Source organism: Hipposideros armiger, unplaced genomic scaffold (assembly GCF_001890085.2).
Source record: "Hipposideros armiger isolate ML-2016 unplaced genomic scaffold, ASM189008v1 scaffold_593, whole genome shotgun sequence".
NCBI classification, from domain to species: Eukaryota; Metazoa; Chordata; class Mammalia; order Chiroptera; family Hipposideridae; genus Hipposideros; species Hipposideros armiger.
In genome coordinates, this window is record NW_017731943.1 from 98,755 (window position 1) to 121,584 (window position 22,830).

Sequence of the window (22,830 nt, forward strand, 5' to 3'; positions counted from 1 at the left end):
AAATGGTGTTCAGAAAATTGGAAGGCCACACACAAAAAAGAATGAAACTAGACTCTCTGACACCACATATAAAAATTAACTCAAAATGGCTAAATCTTTTTGACATTTATCAGAATGTTCAACCTGTCAATCAGATTTAATGTTTATTACCTACTTTTAAAGCCATAGTTTCCTTTACATCTCTGCCTTCATGATTCAAGGGATATCAACTAACAAGTGTACCATAAAGGAAAACTTGAAGATTTATAATAATGATCATCCCAATCCATTTAATCTTTTTATGATCCCCACAAGATACATAGGTGAAGAGGCACTGTATTCCGTGTGACCATGTTTAATATTTTATTTCACAAGGAACAGGATATTTAACAAGAGAAAAAAATACATTAACAGAAAAATAAATGGTAGAAATATAAATGAAAAATTGGAGTGGGTGAAACTAGGGCAAGAATAGTTAGGATAATAATGGAGCAGTTCAGAAGAAGAGAGGACCCAACAGGTCTAGGACAAAGAAAGTGAAGAGCTGGGGAGAAATTCAACAGCTTTCTAAGGTAGACTCACGAGAATCTAGTAATAGATTAGATGTAGGAAACACTGAGCGTAAATGATGAATACTGGTGTCTTTGCTTTTAACCAACTAGGTAGATACAGATATTAACTATTATTTGGGAAAGGCAGGAAGAGGGATTGCTTAGGGGGCAGATTTTGGTGATTATGCTGATCACTTGCTTCTTTGCTCTTAGGTATATGCTCTGCCCTTCCCCTGAGTTCCTCAGCATCAGATGCTGGCAGTAGACTGGAGGTTGGAAGGCGGGGAGAAGTCAGGGTATTTCTTCCTCTCACTTTGCCTCAGGCAACGTCTCTCATTGTGACCAGATCTTTCCCACGATGTCAGCTCCCACCAGACAAGCTTTGTCTTTGGTTCCAGTTTCTTCAGTGGTCATAGCTCTAGCCTCAGCTATAGTTCTAGCTCCATTTGGATGGCCATGCCTTCTGGATTCTAGAAACTTCACCTTTTCCTGTTATTCCTCTCGTCCTACAGATGATAGTGGCTTCTTGCTGTTGCTAATCTCTGGGCTGTCTTGCCATCCCCAGGCTAGCTTCTTGTCTCATGTATCACCTGTGAAAACAATTCCCAATGTTAAATCCCCTAGACTAGTTTATGTCCATGACTGGACTCTTGACTGATACAGCAATAAATTCAGGTTTAGATAGATTGTGCTTGAGATTAAGTGCGGTGCGGGTGTCCCTGATCAAGATATTTAGAAGCAGCTTGGAAATAGTTACTGAAGACCTGGTGACAGGGATTGGTTTGGCAGATAACAACATGCAGGTTGTAGCTGAAGGCATAACGTTAAGATTTCCCAGGTGGGGTACGCAGATGAAAAGATTAAACAGTGGGCTAACCCCTGAAATGTCAACATTTTTAATTTGGGCCAAGAAAGAGAAGATGACTGAAAATAGCCAGAAAAGTAGAAAACCCAGGTTAGGAATGTTGCAGAAGCCAAATAAGAAACAGAATTCCTAAAGGATAGGGAACAGCCGAGTCAAATTCGGTAGAAACAGCAGATACGACACGTACAAAAGGATTAAGGCAATAAGACAAACTTCTTCCTTGAATTTAGCCAGCAGAATGTCATTGCTGCTTGTGTCAGAACAATTACAATACAGTGGTGGGAAAGAAACAAGATTATGGATGAGTTAAGATGAGAATGGGAGAAGGTTGAAGCCATCTATGAATGTAAGTTACTTTTTCAGGATATTGGACAATGAAACCTTTGAAAGAAAGAATACCTTAAGTCAGAGGGAGAGGAAGGGCTGAAGAGACCAAATGCATGGATACTGAAGGTCCCCCAAAAGTAAGAGGGAACGGGATCAAATATATAAGTGGAACGGCTATCCCTCTTGAAAGAAGAGGGAGGATAATGAGGTTGGCCAAGATACAGAAACATTTTTAGGGTTTCTAATTCTGCCTTTTCAAACATGCTATGATCACGTGGTATCCACTGTGTACAAACTTCTCTCCAATGAACAGAAGTATTATTTACTATTATTTCTGTTGCCTACTCACAGCTCCCCTTTATAACAAAACAAAACAAAAGTTGGAGAAGGAATCATGTCACCTTTATGGAAATCACATGCTTAAGGCTGAGTGTTAGTTTTTCTCCAAATGTCTCCAGCAAAACATGAAAATTCCATTTCCAGTGACTGATATTAGCATCTTGAAAAAGAACAAAGACATAGTCATGAATGGGCTTTTCTAAGTGCTGATCTGTCAAATTTTCATTTCTCATCCTGAAGACATTTAAAATGTATTCTTAGCAACTTTCCAATATGCAGTCCAGTCATTATGCTGTATAGTGTTAGATCCCCATGACTTATTTATAACTGGAAGTTTGTACCTTTTGATCACCTTCTCCCATTTCACCCATCCCCCACTCCAATTTCTTAAGTGAGACAGTTTAGTCCCATCTTTTACAGATGCTAAGCTACCTGAAAATATTGGGAAGAAAACCAGTTTCATATATTCTATTTATATACATTGAATCAGTATAGGAATGGTAGAGCTATTTATGGAAAACTACCCAATCTTCTTTGTATAACTACCCTGAAGCTGTAAATTACACTACAATATGGGTCGGCTATAGCTGTAAATCAGGTCCCATAAGAATAGAAGTTTGAGCAAATAATGTCCAGGTGTCAAGCAATAGATTGAAGGGAACTGATGTTTTCAGACACACACATTCTATTTTGTTGACAAAGAGAAATGAATATTTTTGAAATAAAATCGCCGAAGACAGTGGTAATTAAAAATAACAGGTAATAACTTGGGTAGTGCTTAATATATATCATGCTGTGTTGATCATACTTTATACATTTTACCTGGTTTAACCCTTAAACATATTTTACTTAATTTATACATATTTTATTTAATTTAGCCCTTAAAACACAGCCCTTCATGTAGATAATATTGTTACTTCCATTTTACAGATGAGGAAACTGAGGCCTGGAGAGACTAAATAATCTGCCTCCAGAGTATTCTAAGTCTAGATTAGAACTCAGGTAGTCTTAACCATTCCACTAGAGTGTCATTTACAGCTAAACTGGTTAGTGTCTTAGATGTACTCACTACCATAGGTTTTAAAACACTTTTGTCTGATTTTCTTTTTTTAAAGACCATCGTTTGGGGGTAGAATTTTAAAGTTGCTTTTTTTCCTAAATATATCTCTAAAGAAAAACATTTCCACAAATACTTTTGAAGTTTTTTAATGCACGAAAAGAACATCCCATTAGCAGAACAGGTATTGACATATTACTGATAAGGAGACTCCTCCCTGCTTAGTAAATAGATGTGAAAGGAAGTGAACACTTTAGGATTAAATGCAAACCCTAAAGCTGAATACAACATTCATATATGGCTTATCTCATAGCAATAATATTTTCAAAACAACGTATATGACATTTATAATTATTGGAAAGATGCTTTTGACTCAAAAGTTAACCAAAATGCTAAAGAGGTAGTTTTGCCAACGCAAGGTGAGAAAAAGGCTTTACCTTGCTTTGTTTTTTTTTGTTTGTTTTTTTTAATCCTCAAAAATCTGCAACCATTTCTTTTTGTTCTAATTTTCTGGATCAGTCAGGAAGAGAATGATGTTTTTAGAAGTAGTCGATGGAAATCCCTTTAAGAACTGATTCCCCAAGGGGGACAGTGATGGTTTTGAAACAGCTGCTCTGGAAGTCCCCTGGCGAGTTTCCATCATGTTCCTCTCTGTCTTGGATATGAAGGAGACCTCACCAGCAGTTGTAGGAATTCACCCTCTTTTCTTAAATTCTACACATGGTCTCGTGGAACTTCTGCAGTGACCCAAAAATACTGGTAGGTGCTCTGTCATTGTCACTCGGGGACTACTTTCAATAATACATATACGTATATTGAAGTTTGAAGTGAAAGTCTGAAAAATTCTCTAGCTGGCCTGTGAAACTACATGAGCACTACAGGTGACAGCATATCATTCCTCATGTGTTTTCAGTTGTGTTTCATAAAGTCACATCTTAGACTCAAAGGGAGTTTGGGCTTCTGACTGCCAGAGGGCCTGTGCTGCTTTATCTGTGGGAGGAGACTTGGCCTGGGGGAAGGTGTACTGATATTCAAATTCTTTGACACCCGGTCTTTGGACCCTATATACAAACTAGCTTATCCTATCCTTACAATGAGAAATAAGCCCACAACGAAAAGAAAGTTCCAAGGAGGGGGCAACAAAACACTTGTCAATTCGCAAAACTAGAACAGTCATTTACCGGACAATGGTTAGGAACCACTAAAAACAAAGTGACATCATATTAATCAGGTATGACTTGTTACACATAAGAGAGCATAAATATACAGTAAATAAGAGGTTTATACGTAGCCCCAGCAGAATATGTACATAGTAGAGCCGCTGTGAAATTGAGCAGGAATTCCTGTAGCGTAGCCCCAGTTAAAAGCAGTTTCATCGCACAACAGTTTGAAGGTAACAGATGCCGAGAACGACATGTGGTAACGCTAAGCAGATATCCACATACATTTATCCTTGACAATGCACAACGTGAGAAATAAAGGGCACAAGGGAAATAGCGCTTTGCCTGCTGAACATCTTCTTCCCCGTAAATATGCACACGTCCCTTCTCCAGTGGTGGTCTGCAGCCTCACACTGCTCGCCTCTCCATGGCGGTGCCAGGAGCTCAGGGCACACGCGAGCCACGTCACATGCTGCGTGCTCGCTCGCTCCTGCTTCCACTGATTCAGGTCAGAAGCTGCCCGCTTCACAGTCTCCAGATGCAAATCAAAGCATAAATAACAGAAACCACACTCGTGATTCCTCCTTTCACAATATGACTGGGAACAGGTACTGGTCAGAGCTGCACAAACGCCGCACACCAGTGTCCGGGAGTGGAGAGTAGCTTTGTGCACGTTTGCAAAAACGAAAACCCCCCAAATCCACCCTCTGTGTCTTATTTTACTGGTTGGCCCTGTCTGTGGCTAGGAAGACGCTGTGTTGTTCCTGGGCTCTGTCTATCAGTTTCCTCTTCTTCTTCTTGTTCTTTCTCTCCTTGGGCTTGGGCGCTCTCTTCCCTACAATGGAGGAGACAGAAAGAAATGAAGACGTGTCAGAAAAGGCTCTTTCTCTAGGAAAGAAAACATAAAACATTAGGAGTTTTACACAAAGCCCATCTGGAAGACATCACCTATGGAAAAAGCAGCCTCAAAGAGAAAATTGTTCACATTAATTTTGATGGAATAATAATAATTTACTAAATTGGATATGCTGTCTAAAACAGAGACTGATCTTCCTGTTACAGGGAACTGGCATATTTAAAAACCTCCCAGCGGCCTGATCAGTCTTGCAAATATCATCCTGCCACAAAAATTCCATTTTTCCCCTCCTACCTTTAACAATGCTACCCTTCACTAGGCATCTTTACGTCTTTCTACTGCTCCACATGTCAGTGGGTCGAAAGAAAATAAGCATCTATCTACAGCAAATATACCAGAAGTTTCAAACTCCCCTCTCCCTGCCCCATGGGAGAAACAAATGTCTTGCTTTTAACATTATTCCCTCCATGTTCTCCAAAGACCAATATATGAAATGACATATGTGGAACACTTCTTTATTTTCTATAAAAATTCACGAGGACATCATTCATTATGTGGCGTACAGCTTCTTATAGAAATCCCCTAGACAAGTTGTTCTTACGATTCATTGAGAGCAAGAAAAATGCTTGTTTCTGAAGAACTGGTGGTATGTGTCTTACTACCAGAAAAATCACACCATGTTATCCCATTTCTCTTCTTTGCTTTAGTCACTAGGAAGCTCAGACCACAAGCTAAATAGTTGAGGTTTTCTTCCAACAGGAGATTTGAGAGGCAGTTTTCCCTTTGCCTCTGTTGTATTTCACTTCTTAAATCTTATGGTTATGGACTAGAGGCTTTATTTCTTTGCATGTACATATACATAAGATTCTGAGGGGAAAAAAATAAGGAACATAGGCATTTGCTGTATGTCCACTGTTTTCTTTGGGTTCTAAACACATAGGCATCTTTGGATTTTTAGGACAGAAAATAGCTTTAAAGATCACCTGCATTTTACAGAAAGTCAGCACTGGACACCGTTAGTATAGTATCTCCCAGGAAGATAAAACTTAATTTTTGTTGAATTACACAATAAAGTCAGAAGTAGGGCAGGTAGGAGAAGAAATGCTGATAGTGGGATTCTTATCTGTTGAGGAAAAACCTTTTATCATAAGAAAAAAGATAAAGAATAACTTATTTTTAATAGGACACTACAGTAAAATAATTAGAATATGATCATGCCCTCATATTAAATTATGAAGGTCCTTGAAGTTAACTTCTGGTTCTCATTAAATTCTGGCATTAATGTTATAATGGCATTTTGCCATCTTTAAACATAGTTAATCCTACCCAATGAAACTTTAGTCCAAGCCATCATTAATCAAAAAAACTGTAAAGTTACAACTATTTAGTAACTCTATATCTAACGATGAGACACACCTAACGAGGGCAGAGAGATGAAATACTTAACACAAAATAGCATATTTAAAAAGAAGCTTCAATTATAAAGTTTTATGATAAGTTTTCTTAGGTCTGTATTTTCTCTAAACAAAAATCCTTTAAAAACTCATTGCTCACTACACTGTAAAAATTAATTTGGTTTATGTTTCATTTCTTTAAAGGCTGGGGTTTGTTTTAAAAGCAAATTGAAATTAAGTGAATGGAAAATAATGCCAACATTCCATGATTTTAAAATGTATTCTGTTAAGATAAAAATATACTGAATATGTTATTTGAAGAAAGCTTTTCACAGTCACCATTTCAATTCTTCATATAAATGATGTAGTTGAAAGTTAAATGTGTACCACTTTCACTAACAGCAAATCTAAGCTAAATTACTGGAAACTCATTTTAAGAGAGGGTCAATTTCATGTCACGTACCTAATATATTATTCTGATGTAATTGTCAATATCAAATGGTCTTGGGGTTTACTGGCTGATATAATATTGTATGATAGGGACATTATTTAATATTTGCATAAAACCATTCATATTGTGGCCAAAAATTCAGCAATGTTTCTGAAAACTTATTTATATAAAATAATTTTTCAAATTGCATGATTATTCCATTGGCAATAAGTACTATGGTACTGGTTCCAACTCAAGATGTTTTGGGAGACCTAATTACCACCCTAAAATTTTTCCTCAGCAGTCCCTTTTGAATGGCAGCTCTGTGTTATTGGTTCACTGCTTGGTTTTGTTTTTGATCAGCCCCATTTCTCATGTAGGATATATTGCAAATACCAAAGAATTAAGATGGTTAGCCAAGGTTTGACCAGGAATAGGCCTAAATTAACTGAAAATATTTTGTGGTCCCTAGTAGTTGTTATGACTTTGAGCCCAACTCGAAGTAATAAAAGAATATTAAAACATATCCTAACATAAGGTATAAAAAGTGTCTTGCATATATTTTCTTTTGAACTCTGCTAAGATTTTCAAACATAAGAAATTAATCAGTAAGATTAAATCTAACCAAAAAATATATATTCCTCTTCTTATCTATATACCCGGGGTGCCCCAAAAAAAAACATATACACATGATTTCTATTCATCTTTTGTTACCAGTATATATTGAGAATTACAATTTTAATAGTTTTTTCCATTCTTAAAATGTCTATACATTTTTGGTACCCCCTCTGTATCTGAAAGTAAGTCATATTGAACATATAACCATGCTAATTAATGTTTCCACTTAAATTCTTTACATCTATGGATATAAGATTAGATTCAAAGAATGACTTCTAGACTTTCAGGTTGTTTCACATTTTCAAGAACAGTTTCCATATACAGGAAGCATTTAAAGGCACGTATGGTATCAGTCACCCAAAGAGTAATTCATCTCATGATTTAACTCTCTTGCTTTTTAGCTCACAAGATAAGATTTGGAAAATATGCTCCCCAAGATTGGCAGAAATTGGCAGAAAAGGTTTGAGTTTCATGAAATTATCAGCCTCTAGGTATGTCCAACCCTAATGACAAATTCAGCATATCTTTGTCCTGAGTATTTTAAGAATGGAGTGGCTGCGACAAATCCTGTTGAGTGAATCGCTTCAAGATCAGGCAGAATTTGATCTACAGCGGAAATCTTTTCAGCACTGTTGTGTGGATGCAAGACCACTGGTCCAAATATTGCAGTTTTTAAAGAAGGCAATGTGGTTAATAGAGAAAGGCCTCCCTTTGGGAGGAAGAAAACCTGGTTGGTAGGCAGTCTTGTAACAGAGATATATGGCAAGATACTATCCTTGTGGCTCTCCGTTTCTACATTTATAGAACGAAGATGCTACATCATCCTCCACTAGAAAGTTATGAGACAAGTTATGAAAAGCTTGTGTTCCCAGGCTGAAAGGAAGATGTGTAAAACACCCCTAGCAAGACAAGATTATCATCAAAATGAACAAAGTTAGAAAGATATTATCGAAGCCACATTCTAGCCAACATAATTACACTGACTTGCACACATGTGGAAATGGTCCAACAGGATAACCTATCAACTCTTCTACAGAGAAAGGTGAACAGTCCCTTATGGAAATACTCCTAACATCCAGCTGTAGATTACTGCTATTAGAATCAGAAATAGGATAGATTATTTTGAACCAAGATATCAGGCAGACTCACAAATTACATGAAGCTGTGAAAATACCGACTCCACTGCCAGTCAGACATGAATTTCATTCTTTCATAAACTCCCAAATGCTAGGAAGTTCTTCAAATGTTTTTCTTTATCTTACTAGGCTTAGGTCAGAGTCTTTTCATCATTGGAATAATGGTTCCTGTATATCCATCGGTAAGGCACAAAGGTTGTCAAGAGTTTCAATAATGATTACTAAGTGTTTTGAGGAAGACTTTCTAATAATGGTAAATACAGTAAATGAAAATTGAAGAAAAAATTCAGTGGCTGTGACTAAGAAATAAGATAAAAGCTGCCTGTTTCTTTCTACACACACACACACACACACACGCACGCTGGGGAAAGTAAGCCACATTATGACAAATGTAACTAACTTTAATTACCATTGTGATAGCCACAGCTTCATAACAAAGCAATCACCTGAAAAAAAGGACCAATTTCTACTAAGTTTTCATGCTAAATTTGTGATGCTAACTTGAAACCTGGGCCTTGGCTGTGTTCATGAAATTCACAATGGAGATTCGGGGATCCCCTCAAAAAGATTCAATCATCCTTCAAAGCAGCTAAAACTGAGGGACAAGGAGGCTGTATAACCACCAACTGGTGAATCTTGTCATACTTTAGAGGGCATGCTGGAGGCAGAACAGAAAAGGTTGTTTCCAGACCTCAAGTCACGGGGGCTCAGTTACAGACAATGAATAACAATCGGGCTATTACTTTCTCTCCTATGGGCAACTTGAGTTTTTCCAAGAAAGAGTAGCAACAGAAATTTATTTATTTAAGAGTGATTGATGATTCTCTGGAAAAATGCCAGCTGGGTCCTAAAATATTTTAAAAGCTCATAAAAATAGACAAAAGACCTAAATACAATTCAGAAAGGAAATAAAAATAGCTAATAAATATATTTAAACAATCACATCTCACTATTAAAACCACCAATAAAATGAGTTGCCACTGCAAAGACTCTTAAAAGTGAAACTATCTAAAGCTAGTTAAATGGGGTGCGACAGGCATCAGGATGCAGTTTGAGAATATAATATTAATATGCAAAGCCTTTATAAAAAGCCATTTGGCAATGTGTAAAAGAGCACTAAAATGTTCATAACTTGTGACTTAGATCTAGGAATATATCTTAGGAAAATAATCTAAACTTGGACAGAGATTTCTGCACAAAGATGTTTACCATAACTCTCAAAAATTTATAAATTACCTGTCCCACTATAATTTTTCATGAACTCTTCTTTTTATGATTGCTGAAGCAATAAGGTGTGCATTCAACTATGAAGAACCATTTTGTATTTTCAGGCCACAGCAATTAAATTTATTTCCAAGAATAATTGCTCGTCCCTAAAACATCATAAATAGGTGTAAGAAAAAGTCTGTAAGACAAAAGCCTTCCCACTGTGGTGGTTAGTAGATTCTTCCGTGGAGGAGCCAATCATAATTGAATCTAAGATAAAAAAGCTTAAGAACTACTGACCTCAACACTTCAGACATTAAGAATACAAAAAGACTCATAGCAACAGAGACCAAAGGGATGGTTGCCAGGGGCATCGGGGAAAGTGTGAAAGGGTGAAGGGGAATATAGTCAATAATAGTGTAATAAGTTTGCACGGTGACAGAGGAATACTAGAATTATTGGGATGATCACATTGTAAGGTATAAAAATGTCAAATCACTACATTGTTCACCTGAAACTAATATAATGAATACAATATTGTATACCAACTATACTTAAATTTTCAAAAAAGAATAGATGTAGTTCATGAAGCTTCTTTTATCTAGAAAGGAGTCCACGTTGGAAGATATGATAAGCATGGCTGGGACCTGCCACAGTATATTCTATAGTCTAAGATAAAAGCCTTCCCACTGTCCATAATAGTGCAGAATAACATACATGGATGTTATTTACATCAGTCGAGAGTCAGGAGAGAGAGCTAGGTAGAACGAGTAAAGCAAATGAATCCAATTTTGGCTCCTTGTTTTTAGTACAAAGTTCCTTAATTAGCATTTTTAGTAACTTTTTTTTTTTTTTTGAGAAAAAGAGAATAACACCCTTTTCACAAAAAACATGTCACAGAGAGAGAGATGTCTTTGGAAAAGACTGGCAAATCCTCCAATGGTTGAAGAAAAAAAAATCTATATATTGTTGAAAAAAAGCAAGCTACCTACAAAGACTTTACTGGACACCTTGAATTTTAAGGCATGACTTGAAAAACTTTTCAAAGTGGTCACTTAGTCATTTTATCTTTATAAAGGTGCGTGTGCTTTAAAAATCTACACACAGTCTGGAGATAACTTACAAGTAGTTGTTCAACTTAAAAGGCTATTGGTGGAGAGTGACAGCCATCCAAAATCAAAAATAACAGACAAAATGCACTTCTCTAAATTTACAAATATTAAAATCATTCAAAATTCAGAATAATTACTATTATACATACAGATTTATACTGATTTGTAAAAACTCATTCAATTAGCCAGTTCTGACCGTGTCTTACTGTTCTTCTATCTGTAAAAGTCTGCCATACTTTTACTGTAAAAAGAATAGTATAAAATGGCATTTTTTGTCTTTAAGACCTCTCGACTTTTCTTATATAACATTTTAGTAGGCGTGGGGTTACGTATTTTGTTAAAAGGCAGTCCGTTTGGCTTTAACATTTTGTTTCATGTTTAAAAATGAAGTGGAAAGCAAAGCTAGTCCTGAAGATAACTTGAACCTTTATAAATTAATTAGAACCAACACTAAGGTTTCCTGCACATTTCAAAATTTCCTGATTTTATAGCCCTTAAGAAAATCATTGTTCTTCAGACATGTAACATGACTTCTAAAGGAGCAACAAGATATTCCCAAGCCCCTCCCAACTCACTTGAAGTGATAAGGACTGCAAAGAAGTAATTTGAATGAGATTTGGGATTGTTCCATATAATATTGGTCACTCCAGTTGGTTTGTTTAACTTAAGCTCTTAGATACCTGGTACCTCATGCAGAAAAAAAAGAAAAAAAAAAAAGTAAAAATCTATCCAAAGATAAAATTCTATGGAGTTTAAGATAGGTGAGATAAATAAACTAGGAGAGGTGGTTTTATAAATATCCAAAGTTCTCTTTATAAATACTTTAGGTTTACTGTAAAGGACAAAGAGTTTCAAGGTAGTGAAAACAAATACTCCCGGCAAGTTCCCGTGTGTGAGAAAATAAATACATTGCTCTACCACAAGGGGGCAATAATTCACTTTTACTGTAAAAGAATCTGATTTAAAAAAAGAATGTACATGGGAGCTTTGGGGATCTAACTTCTTACATAGTTCCTTTTACTCCCATTTGGAGGCCTTTTTTTCTTTCTAGCGAAGGTGAAGCTCTGTAGTAAACGAAAGCATAGGTAGAAAGACTTAAGTGCAGCACAAAGAAAAATATCATTGCACATTACTGTTATAAAAAGACGTTTGAGGGTAAAGGCGGGGAAGTAATGAAAGGAGAAAAGAACAGATGAATCTGCTCTTCAAATAGTGAGTTAGGGGAAAAGAATTATTATAAACCCAGGGTGCATTTTCTTATGGGGAAGTGAACATAAACGACCTGCAAAGAACAGGTCTTTTTCTTGGTCTCTTATTTATAAGGATAGAGTTGTAAAATTACAAATGACAGTCACTATTATCTGATCCAGGAAGTACACAGAGGTTGGATATCAAGTATGAAAGCCGATTGTTTGGTGGTGATTCCTGACAAAAGGATCTGATCAAGCTGGCCTCCCAGCACCACAGTCCATTGGCCACATCGGGGAGGGTGGAGAAATGGTGAATATACCAGACATTTCCTACCCCTGCCCTAGTCCAACTCTGCTAAATGGCTGAGATCTGAAGCAAATGCAGCACAGAAAAACTAGAGTGACCTACCCAAGTTCCTATACAGCTAATCAGCAGCAGAGCCAGACTTGGAACCAGATTTCAATCAGGTCTCTCTTTCTTAGGTACTTTTATAGTTTTAAAGGTCACTGGATAAGGACATCGCTGTCGCGTTATTTTTCAAGAAAGGCAGAAAAGCATTAGAAAAGAAATAATATTACTCTGACCAAATTCTAGGAGAAAAGTCATTGGCCTCATCAGAACTGTGAAGAAAAACCCTTTATGAACTGTTAAGTACTACATAAATAACTTATGTGGAACTTCGACATTCTGTAAACGTATACTGCATTGATTCATTGCTTATTCTTTTTTTTTAACCTTTTAGCAAGATGTAATCTATAAAGTATCCTAGATAGGGTATGTAGGGACCATGCACTGTAAGTGCTTTATACACATTCTCATGTAACTGAATATCATGAAAAAATTTAAGCACTTCAACCATTATGCCAGAATGCTGTCCAGCTATGCACCCTAAAATTACTCAAAATAAATAAAGTTTGCAGAAAACCATCAGGCCCATTTGGCACTCCTAAATTAAGTCAGAAAAACATCAGGTTTTGCAGAAAAAATGATACAACTTTTTTCATTTGATTAGAAGCAATGATGGGATAACCAGAGGAGAATTTCAAGTTCCTCCATAGCTGACTTCATAACAGAAGGTACCTTTTAAGATAATTCAATTAGAATAAGAGGATTTAATACCTTCTCCTTAGTCTTCGATCAATAAGCATTAACTAAATGAAAAAAAAAAAGACGTCCAAGAAATGATATTTAGGACTATAATCATATAGTGAGCATTTATTTAATTTGGATTCAACACAATTTCTATAGAACTTGAAAACACACCTACAAGTAAAACGAAAAACAGAAATGGTTTCTTCGTGGTAGCTCTGTCAGGGCATGGCTTATCAGTCCAAGGCTGCAGCTCACCTAAGTGGCAGGCCTTACATGAAGACCGTCAACACTGTACCCAGTCAACACTGCACAAGGGGATGCGCGTTCCATGGAAGATCATAAATGCATTCCCTCCTCTATGCCCGTGCAGCACTTGAACCTCCCTCATTAAAAAATTTACCACCTTCTGTTTTCATTTTATCTTTGCTTGTATATCATGGCAACTAAGTTGTGAATAATTACAAATAGCTACAATTGAGGCCGATCTATGACACAGAGTAAGGTAAGAGTCTTTCCAAAACTCAAGTCATAGATAGATAGTCACTCAAACTTATCATAATTAGGGGAGTTAGAGCAAAGACACAGGAGCTAGATCTAGACCCTGAAAGTGGTCAGGAACCAAAGTCATATGATTTTTGTCGTCCATCATAAAATGAACTCTCTTGTTCTTCTTAGGTTCCACGTGCCTTCTGCCCTCAACTTCAGCTTACACGTGGTCTATGAAGTAGACACTGGTCCCGAGTAAATTCCATGACCTTTCAGCGTACCTCCCTCTTGTAACAGCCTCAGTCTCTTTTGCCTTAATCGCATATTCCCAAGAGAGGGATTCAAGATGCATTGCTCCCTCTACAAGTTCACCCACAGAGTCATGGGTGCCTGGCCAGCCCATGGATGGGTCACTCCCAGGTCTATCCTGGAGGACAGCAGGAGTCACAAGACACTAGGCTGGGCAGGCATCGAGGACACATGATTAAGAACATGGATTTGGAGGTCAGACAGCCCTAGATTCAAAGCAGAGCTCTGCCTCTTAGAAGCTAGTGAGCTTGGACCAGTTACTTATTAGTAACTGGCTTAGTTTTCTCATTTCTACGCTGATAATATCAGTGGTACCCAACCATTGCTACGAGGGATAAAGACAACGTGTAAAAAGTTCCAGATCCTATACCTGGCACATAGCTTCTAAGTAAATCATAGCACCATAGAAGGCTCTTCGCGTGTCCTGTTTCCAACCCTTGTAACAGTCCGCAAGGTAAGCATTATTTCCATTATGCCAATGAGGAAATAGGTTTAGAGAAGTTAAGTAAATAGCTCAAAATCACATAGCTCGGCGGTGATTCAACCAACATCTGGCAGATTCTAAAACGTGTACTTTTTGGATCCCTTGTGCCCAGCAAAACCTTTTTGATCTCATAATCATTTAAATGGCTGCTGAACAAACAAATTAATAATGCTAGGCTGAAGAAAGGCATCAACCTCCCCACCCAGTCCCCCACGATATCAGGGTTCCCTTGGGCTACATTAGCTCCCCAAAGGGCCTGGCCTACAACCTATATTTCTCATATTAATTATTCCCCGAGGTTAAGGCATTCAAAGCCTCAGTTTCCTGAGGCCAAGCAATACATTTAGCATTTCCAACTCAGTTTCAACTGTGTGCCCTTGGCAAAACCCAAGGGAAGGAAACAGGATGCTTCTTTTTCAACTAAGAGTTGGAAAAAGTTTAGACCTGGGGCTCCAAAGGCCAGTTCATGGGCCAGAGATAGTGGAATCCTCCAGGGAGCTTTTTCAAAATATAGGTTCCCTAGCCATTCACCAATTCCTGCGTGAAAACTGCAAGAGGTAAATCCAGACTTTTTTTTTAAGCTTCAGAGGTGATTCTGTGCAAAGTTAAAATGACATCCAAGTCTAGAGCATAAAGCTCTGCTGAAAAAGTTATGGGCAAGAGAGAGAAAGGACTTTGGAACAGGATAAAGAAGTGCTGGGTGAGAGCACTTCAGAATAAATTGCAACCTCCTTTCCAATTGTGCTGAGAAAGAGCATCCAAATTGTGAAATGAAGCCAACCTCTGTGTGCCTGGACTCCCTTCCCGAGGCTCTGGACTCCCTTCTCAAAGTTCTGTTTGTGGTGATGCCCCCAGGAAAGCAGCAGAGATCAAGTTGCCCCTGTGATCAGAGGAGTGTGCACACCCAGGAAAAGGGGCCCTTATCTTTACGCTCAAACTAAGGGGTTGGGATCACTCATGTTACAGCAGCTTCATTTCTCCTGTGGTTAGATTCCAGAAACTTGCTTTACTCTACAGAATCTCTCAGTTCATTCAGTTAACAAGTTCTGTTATGGAAGACAATCTAGTTGGTTTGCAGAAGTTCTAGAGATGGACAAAACAAAATTGCAGTTGAAAAAAATAAAATTAGCAAATTTGAGACTTCTTCCTAATGAGGATATAGAGTTGGCACTTCAAAAATTGGAAAGACAAGAAAAGCACCCCTCAGACCAAGTGACACAAATGCCAGAGGTATTAAAATGTTATTCGTTGTATTACAGACAGGAAGGAGCACAAGTCTTTTTTTCTTTCAGAAAGGTGCTGTTTCTTCCAGATTATTAAATCATCATCATCATCACCACCACCACCACCATCATGTGTTAGCTGTGTTATCAGGCGCTAAGGTTTGTTTACATATTTTAACTAATTTCATACTAAAAATCTCCCTGTGAAATAGATATTATCTTTAGTCCCACTTCACAGAAGAGGAAACTAAAGATCACAGAGGTAAGATAACCTAAGATGACACCGTCAGTAAGTGGCAGAGCTTAGATTTGAACTCAGCACTGTGGTCCCAAAGCTTACCCTCTTACCCATATGCTATACTTTCTCCCATCACCATTGCAGTATAATACAGTAAAACCTTGGATTGCGGGTCACGTGGTTTGCGAGTGTTCTGCAAGATGAACCAACATTTCTAATACATTTTAACTTGGTAAATAAGCGATGTCTTGCAATACAAGTTGTTTGTGTCCGGAATGAATTATGCTCGCAAACCAAGGTATTACTGTATAGGTGATCTCCTGAGAGGGAGGAGAGGAAGAAGGGGGTCAGTGTTACATTCTTCCCTTTAATCCGACTCCCACAAGCCTCTGAACAGGTCATTCAGTTAAACAGCTGGACCTTTAAATTCGTAAAATGGAGGCTGGGACCATCTTTGGTTTGATACAAGACTGGGATGATCAAAGGCATATTTTCTTTGTTACTCTTGCAGAACAAGAGAAGTAAACAAATATTTGCCAAAAGAGATAGTCTCTATCACAAGTGAAGATCAGACAAATGTTTTGGTCATTGTAGAATCTTTGTAAACTACCCAAACAGCAGTAATGGATTTCAATTACAGGAAAATATCTGACAAGGAACTCTAAATAATACGTTCAGCACACCTAATGATTATTACAGGCATCACATTTCTAAAGTTTCAAAAAGTCTACAACCTAACTGGGTTATCTTGAATCCTAATATCTTTGTCTGTGATTCCCAGGTATTAAAAGATCAGAACATGGCTAATTTTTTTTACAAACATCCTAATATTTAATAAAATGGGTTTATTTCACTCTCCAGAAAAAGTATGACAGTTAAACATATAATATAAACTAAAATCAAAGGAAGTTATAACACGTGTGCACGCGTGCACGCACACACACACACACACACACATTACACAATACATATCTGGCGTTTTTCAAGCATTGCTTATTGTCATGTTTATATCACTATGTTCTAATTTGTTTTATGAGTATTTAACTTAGGTGTTAAAACATGAGAAACCAAACAATTACAATTACATGGAAATTTTTAAGACATAATGAAAAAGATTTAAAATGAATCATCGCTGACTTAGATCTCCACGAGGAAATGCTCATTCCAAAGTACTATAATTTCAGTGAAGACATCACCTGGAATTTGACAAGAAACTATATAAAGAGCAGCAGTGAGCTATTAGATTATAAAAGACACATTTCTCACAATCTTAGCAGGGGAGGCTCAGGGACCTATGTTCAAACTTAAGCTAAATGGATCAGTGCAGTGGTTAAAAGTTAAAAATGCCTGTTAACAGTGAATAGAAGGGACACTGAAGATGAAGTACGGTGGGCAAAACACTGCACATTTAACTGTGCTTGAATACTGCATCCTACTTCGCTTTCAACCATTTCAGCCAGCATGTCCAAATCAGGGTACCAAAAAGGAAAATGTCAACAAAACACAACAAAGACTTTGAGGAAGGACTACAGAGAATGCTTTGCCAAAGCAACAACAACAACAAAAAGATGTCAATGCTCATGAGAGATGTAAAAAAAATATCTTTTAAGAACAGAACTACTCTCTACCTTTCACTATGTAGCTAATCAAAAATAGATAAAATTATAGCTACAAAGCTGTAAAACAGCCATAATAACTCCTTGCTCTATTAGGGAAGTTAGACACTGAGTTACTGAGAACAGATGTGGAAAGGTTTCCCTGCTTTACCATGCTCAAAAACTAGGTAACCATTTTTCTGACAGTAGCCTGAATAGAGAACTCAGTTAAAGACAAGGAATTAAGAAACTTGCGGAAATCGCTTCCAATCAGTTTGATTCTAACACAAAACAGACAAAACGTGGGGGTGATACATGTTAAAGTATATTGATAGTTATATTTTGATACTTTTTAATGAAGTGATACATATATTTTTAAACTGCCTTAAATTAATGGGTTTTCCAAGTCTTCCTATAGAAAAATTGAAAATTCCACCAAAATAACGCCCAGGGCTCACCATATAAATGTTTTATTAAAAGCTAAATTGCTTCTAACATAAATCAAGTCTTTCTTTGAAGGTCAACTGCAGTTATATTTTAACGACCATTTAATCTTAAATTCTGGGTCACTGACAGTTTCAGTAGCAATGACATAGGCCACCCTAAAAATGACTGCAGTTTCTCTGAGATGTGTGTGTATGTTCATAAGCGCATGTGTATCTAAAATACATCCCTCCATAGACCATCTCTGGGCATAGTGGTTAAGAGGACAGTTTATTTCCACATAAATATGGGTGTGCTTTTATCTTATAGCATAAAATTATATATATTTTAAGGATTATAACCCATAAATTACAAGTTTCTTTAAGAATAAGACTAAAAATCCTGGGGAATTAAAAATTATATACTCAAAAAGAGTTGCAAAATTCCTATGATAAAAGTTTATGGCTTGGACTCATAACAAATCAGTGCTATTTTTCTGGCTCTGACAAAGAACATTTTGCACTGAATGGCAAAGTTTCTTTAATGGTCCAGTTTTTACACCATAAAATACAAGAAAATAATTCTTATTAAATAAGGGCAGAGCATGACTTAATATGCTCTCCCAGTTCCTGTATTTATAAGTAAAATATAGCAACAACCAAAAATCTAGTTGAGGGAAAGTTGTGAGATGGGAAGGAAGGGAGGAAATACAGAGAAGGTGGGGGAGAAATGATTAATTATTATGGCTACCACTCAACTCAAATGCAAACTGGTCTAGGGGACCATTTTATAAATATCTCATTTAGAAATCAATCACTGAGGTCACCTAAATGACAGGGAAACACTTATTCATGATACAATATGATTATTAAAGCCTTGCTACAACACTACTAGTTAATTATAAGCTGGTATAAAGATCGCTTTGTGACATATCCTAAAGGTTTCCATTATAGAAAAACCAGACTAAATCATAAAGTCCTAAAAACATGATTCTCTAGGGAAGTCTGCAATGGAGATGTTACAAAAACAAAACAGTAACATTTGGATCATATGCCGTTTTGTCCTACACATTAAAGTTAAAGTAAAAAGGCAGTATGATGACTACAGTTAATAATACCGTATTAAACACTAGAAATTTGCTAAGATAGATTTCAAGTGCTCTCACCACACCCACACACACACACAAACACACACACACACACACACACACACACACACACACACACACAAAAGTGGCTTCGCAAGAAGATGTTAAAGTTTGAGTAGTAATCATTTCACAATGTATATGTATATCAAATTGGCATGCTGCACACCTTAAATACATACAATTTTTATTTTAAAACTAAAATGAAAGCAAATGTCCATTCAGTTTGGTCAGTGTCATGTCATCAATGGCCTTGGAGCTAAGAGCTCAGTAATGCTGAGAAGGCAGAAACGACATGAGCTGGAGTAAATCAGCGAGGAGAGAGTGTAGGCCCCACTACACCCAGCTGTTCCAAGAGCAACAAAGCAGGACAGCAAGGGGTTATCCAGGATGGGGAAGTCTGAGGTTATTACAGGTTGAGGAAGAGAACCCCATAGAAGGTGGGAGATGATTTCTACTATGGCTAAACTGTGTCACATTACCAAAGGCATAAAGGAAAAAGCAAACAGAAGGGGTTCCCGTAAGGCAAGAATGTATTAGCTACTTATCTGGTAATACTGGATTTGAGTGATAGAAACTATTTGATTCCTGTTTGATTCATTGTCTGGAATGCACGGAAATCCAGGAGCCACAGACAAGTTTAACACCCTTCCTCGATTTCCCAGTTCCTTCCTCATGCTATCTTCCCAAGATCTCTTTACGAGGAAAAGCCAAAAATCCTGATGCTCTTTCCAGTAGGAAAAATTGAATGAATGTATTCTCTGTGCCAAACTGTGATAAAACAATAAGTTAAAGAAAGAAAAAAAAACCAGAAAAGCAGCACGGTGGCGTGACAGGACCTCCAGGTCTGTCCCCTTGAAGTTACAAAGCTATAACTTAACAAAAGATTCCCTGCAAAATACACAAACACGCGTGAGTGACCTGCCACAGAGACATCGGAAAGCGGGCATATTGGAATGAACTGGGAAGACCAGATGGGGGCAAAGACAGGTAAGGAAGCCGCAGACACAATCCAGTGCTTCCCTCGGCCCAGTGGACACGATAGCAGTGAAGAGTCGGGGTGCAACCCCCACTGGAAAAACTGGAGGGGCAGAGACAGCTCAGGCCTGGGTGGCTGGCACACATCGAAGCTGAGCCCAGTGTAAGGGGCAGAGAAGCTGAGCAAAGGGTGGCAGCTTTCCACAAACTGCCATCGTTGGACAAAGAAATCTACAGATGAAAGAACATGCACCCCCCCATCCCCCCCCACCGCCCCATTTCTCCTGTGGCCTGCCCAGCAATACAATTCTAACGTGGCAGATTGCAGAAAACAAAACTTTCCGGCCTAAGTGGTCCTTACTTACTTTGGAAAAACCCACTAGAAAGAACAGCCGCAGATGCATACACCTGCTTCCCGCTACCTGCCCCTCCAACCCCATCGCAGGGGAGCCTGGGAGAAGCAGCTGGGTCAACTCAGAAGAGCTCTGCCCACGTTTTCTGGCTACAAGACGGCGGCGACAGGAACATACAGGTCAGGAGACCCCTAACCAGCACAGTGATGGTGCCCCAAGACCTAGGCGGCCCAGTTGCAGAGGTTATGCCCACCTCCTCTGTGCATATGAGGCATTTTCCATGGGCCAAGGCTACACAGCACCACAGGGATCCCTGAAGTCCCAGTAGTTCAAGTAACAGAAAATAAAAACGTGTGCTTCAGCACCACGTACTGGAAAACAAAAGAAAGACCTCTACTTATCAACCTGCTCAACAGTGAAGAGTCAAATACTTTTAAAAAAAAGAAAACAATTTAATTCCCACCAATGCCCAAGCAGAGAAATAATCTATCAAGCACAGTTAAGAATACTGTATTGAATACTGGAAATTTTATATAATGTCAACTACAGTCAGTATACACCTTCATAGTATAAATTCCAAATTAACAGCAATAAGTTAAAATATGAAGATGAAAAAATAATGAAGTATTTACAAATATGAGTGTGTCTGGTTTAAGTGTAAAATGGTACATTTCTGAAGTGAGCTTTTCCCCTGTGTTTCCTTCTGAGAATTTTACCACTTGAGGACTTACGTTTCAGTCTTTAATGGATTTTGAGTTAATTTTTGGTGGTGTAAGACAGGGGCTCAAGTTCATTGTTTTGCATGTGGATATTTAGTTTTCCTAACGCCATTTATTAAAGAGACTATCTTTTCCCTATTGAGTATTCTTGGCTCCCTTGTCAACCATTAGTTGACCATATAGGCGTGGGTTTATTTCTGGGCTCTTGATTCTGTTTCATTGATCTATGCGTCTGCTTTTATGCCAGTATCATACTGTTTGGAGATCTGTAGTTTTGTAATATAGTTTGAAATTAGGAAGCGTAATGGCTCCTGCTTTGTTCTCTCTCAAGACTGATTTGTTTCTCTGAGGTCTTTTGTGGTTCCACAAAATTCAGGATGTTTTTTTTTTCCATTTCTGTGAAAAATGCCATTGGAATTTTGGTAGAGATTGCATTGCCTCTATAGGTGGCTTTGGGTGATATGGATATTTTAGCAAAAATAACTCTTCCAAACCCTGAACATATCTTTCTATTTCTTTGTGTCTTCTTCAATTTCTTTCCTAAATATTTTATAGTTTTTGTGTATAGATCATTCACTTCCTTGGTGAAATTTATTCCTAAGTATTTTATTGTTTTGGATGCTATTGTCAATGGAATGGTTTTCTTTACTTCTTGTTCCAATAGGCTGGTGGTGTGCACATACTGGGCTGCAGGGAGCCAGCTGCAGGTGGCTGGATAGTAGGTCAATTGCAAACACACATGTAACGGTGGGAGAGAGGGCAAGCAAGGCTAAGATCAACTACAGGTGCCCGGGCAGCAGCAGAGGCCCTAGCAGTTGGTGTGCACTACCATGGATGCTGGTTTTCTGGTCACTGGCATACAGCAGTAGGGGCCAGTGTCAGGAGTTAAGCTAGGGGTGTGTGGATATACAGCTGGAGGAGTTAGCTGCAGGTAAGCACAGCTACCTGCTGCAAAGCATAGGCCATTAATAGGAGACGGGGCCAGGTCCACGTCCACAAGCAGCTGTGGCCGCCCTGGCTGTCAGCATGCCCTCCTGTGGCTGCATGGTCTCTTTGCTGCCATGCACATGGCAGTGGAGCCAGTGACAAGTTAGGCTGGAGGTATGCAGGTGTACAGCTGGAAGGCCGAGCCCCGAGAGCATACACGGCAGTGAGGGTCAGCTGGGGGTGGGTCTAGGCTTATGTCCTACATACTCATATGGCCACAGAGACCTGGACTGGCCTCCAGTGTGGGTCTTGGGCTTCTGCAGGACAACGTGGGAAGATGGCAGGAGTGGGAAGGGATTCAGGCAGCTATTACAGCATCAACAAACACGGATACCAGTGGGGAAAAACCAGTGAAATCTGCAGGGGGTCTGTACTGACAATGCTGGCTCTTGGTTTCTTCAGTGCAGAAAGCTTGGTGTCATCGACAGAGAAGTTCACTGGGAACTGAGGTCACTCCTGCTTTCCTTCCTTTGTCCCAGCCATTTTATACATCTCAGCTTTGCTGGTCCCTGGGGTCCTTCATGCTGTGCCTCTCAAGACTGGGAGAGCTGGTGACTCAATCACTCTTCTTTTCCTGG

The 22,830-nt window shown here is 38.4% G+C and overlaps 1 protein-coding gene across 1 annotated transcript in view; it reads right to left on the reverse strand.

Annotated features, from left to right (window-relative positions):
- Positions 1 to 374: 374 nt before the first annotated feature.
- Positions 375 to 22,830, reverse strand: part of RSPO2 (R-spondin 2) — a 155,000-nt gene continuing 132,544 nt past the window's right edge. The window contains exon 6 of the mRNA XM_019624570.1: positions 375 to 5,113. Coding sequence (XP_019480115.1) covers positions 4,998 to 5,113 — 116 coding nt within the window. The 3' untranslated portion in view covers positions 375 to 4,997. The remainder of the gene's footprint in view (positions 5,114 to 22,830) is intronic.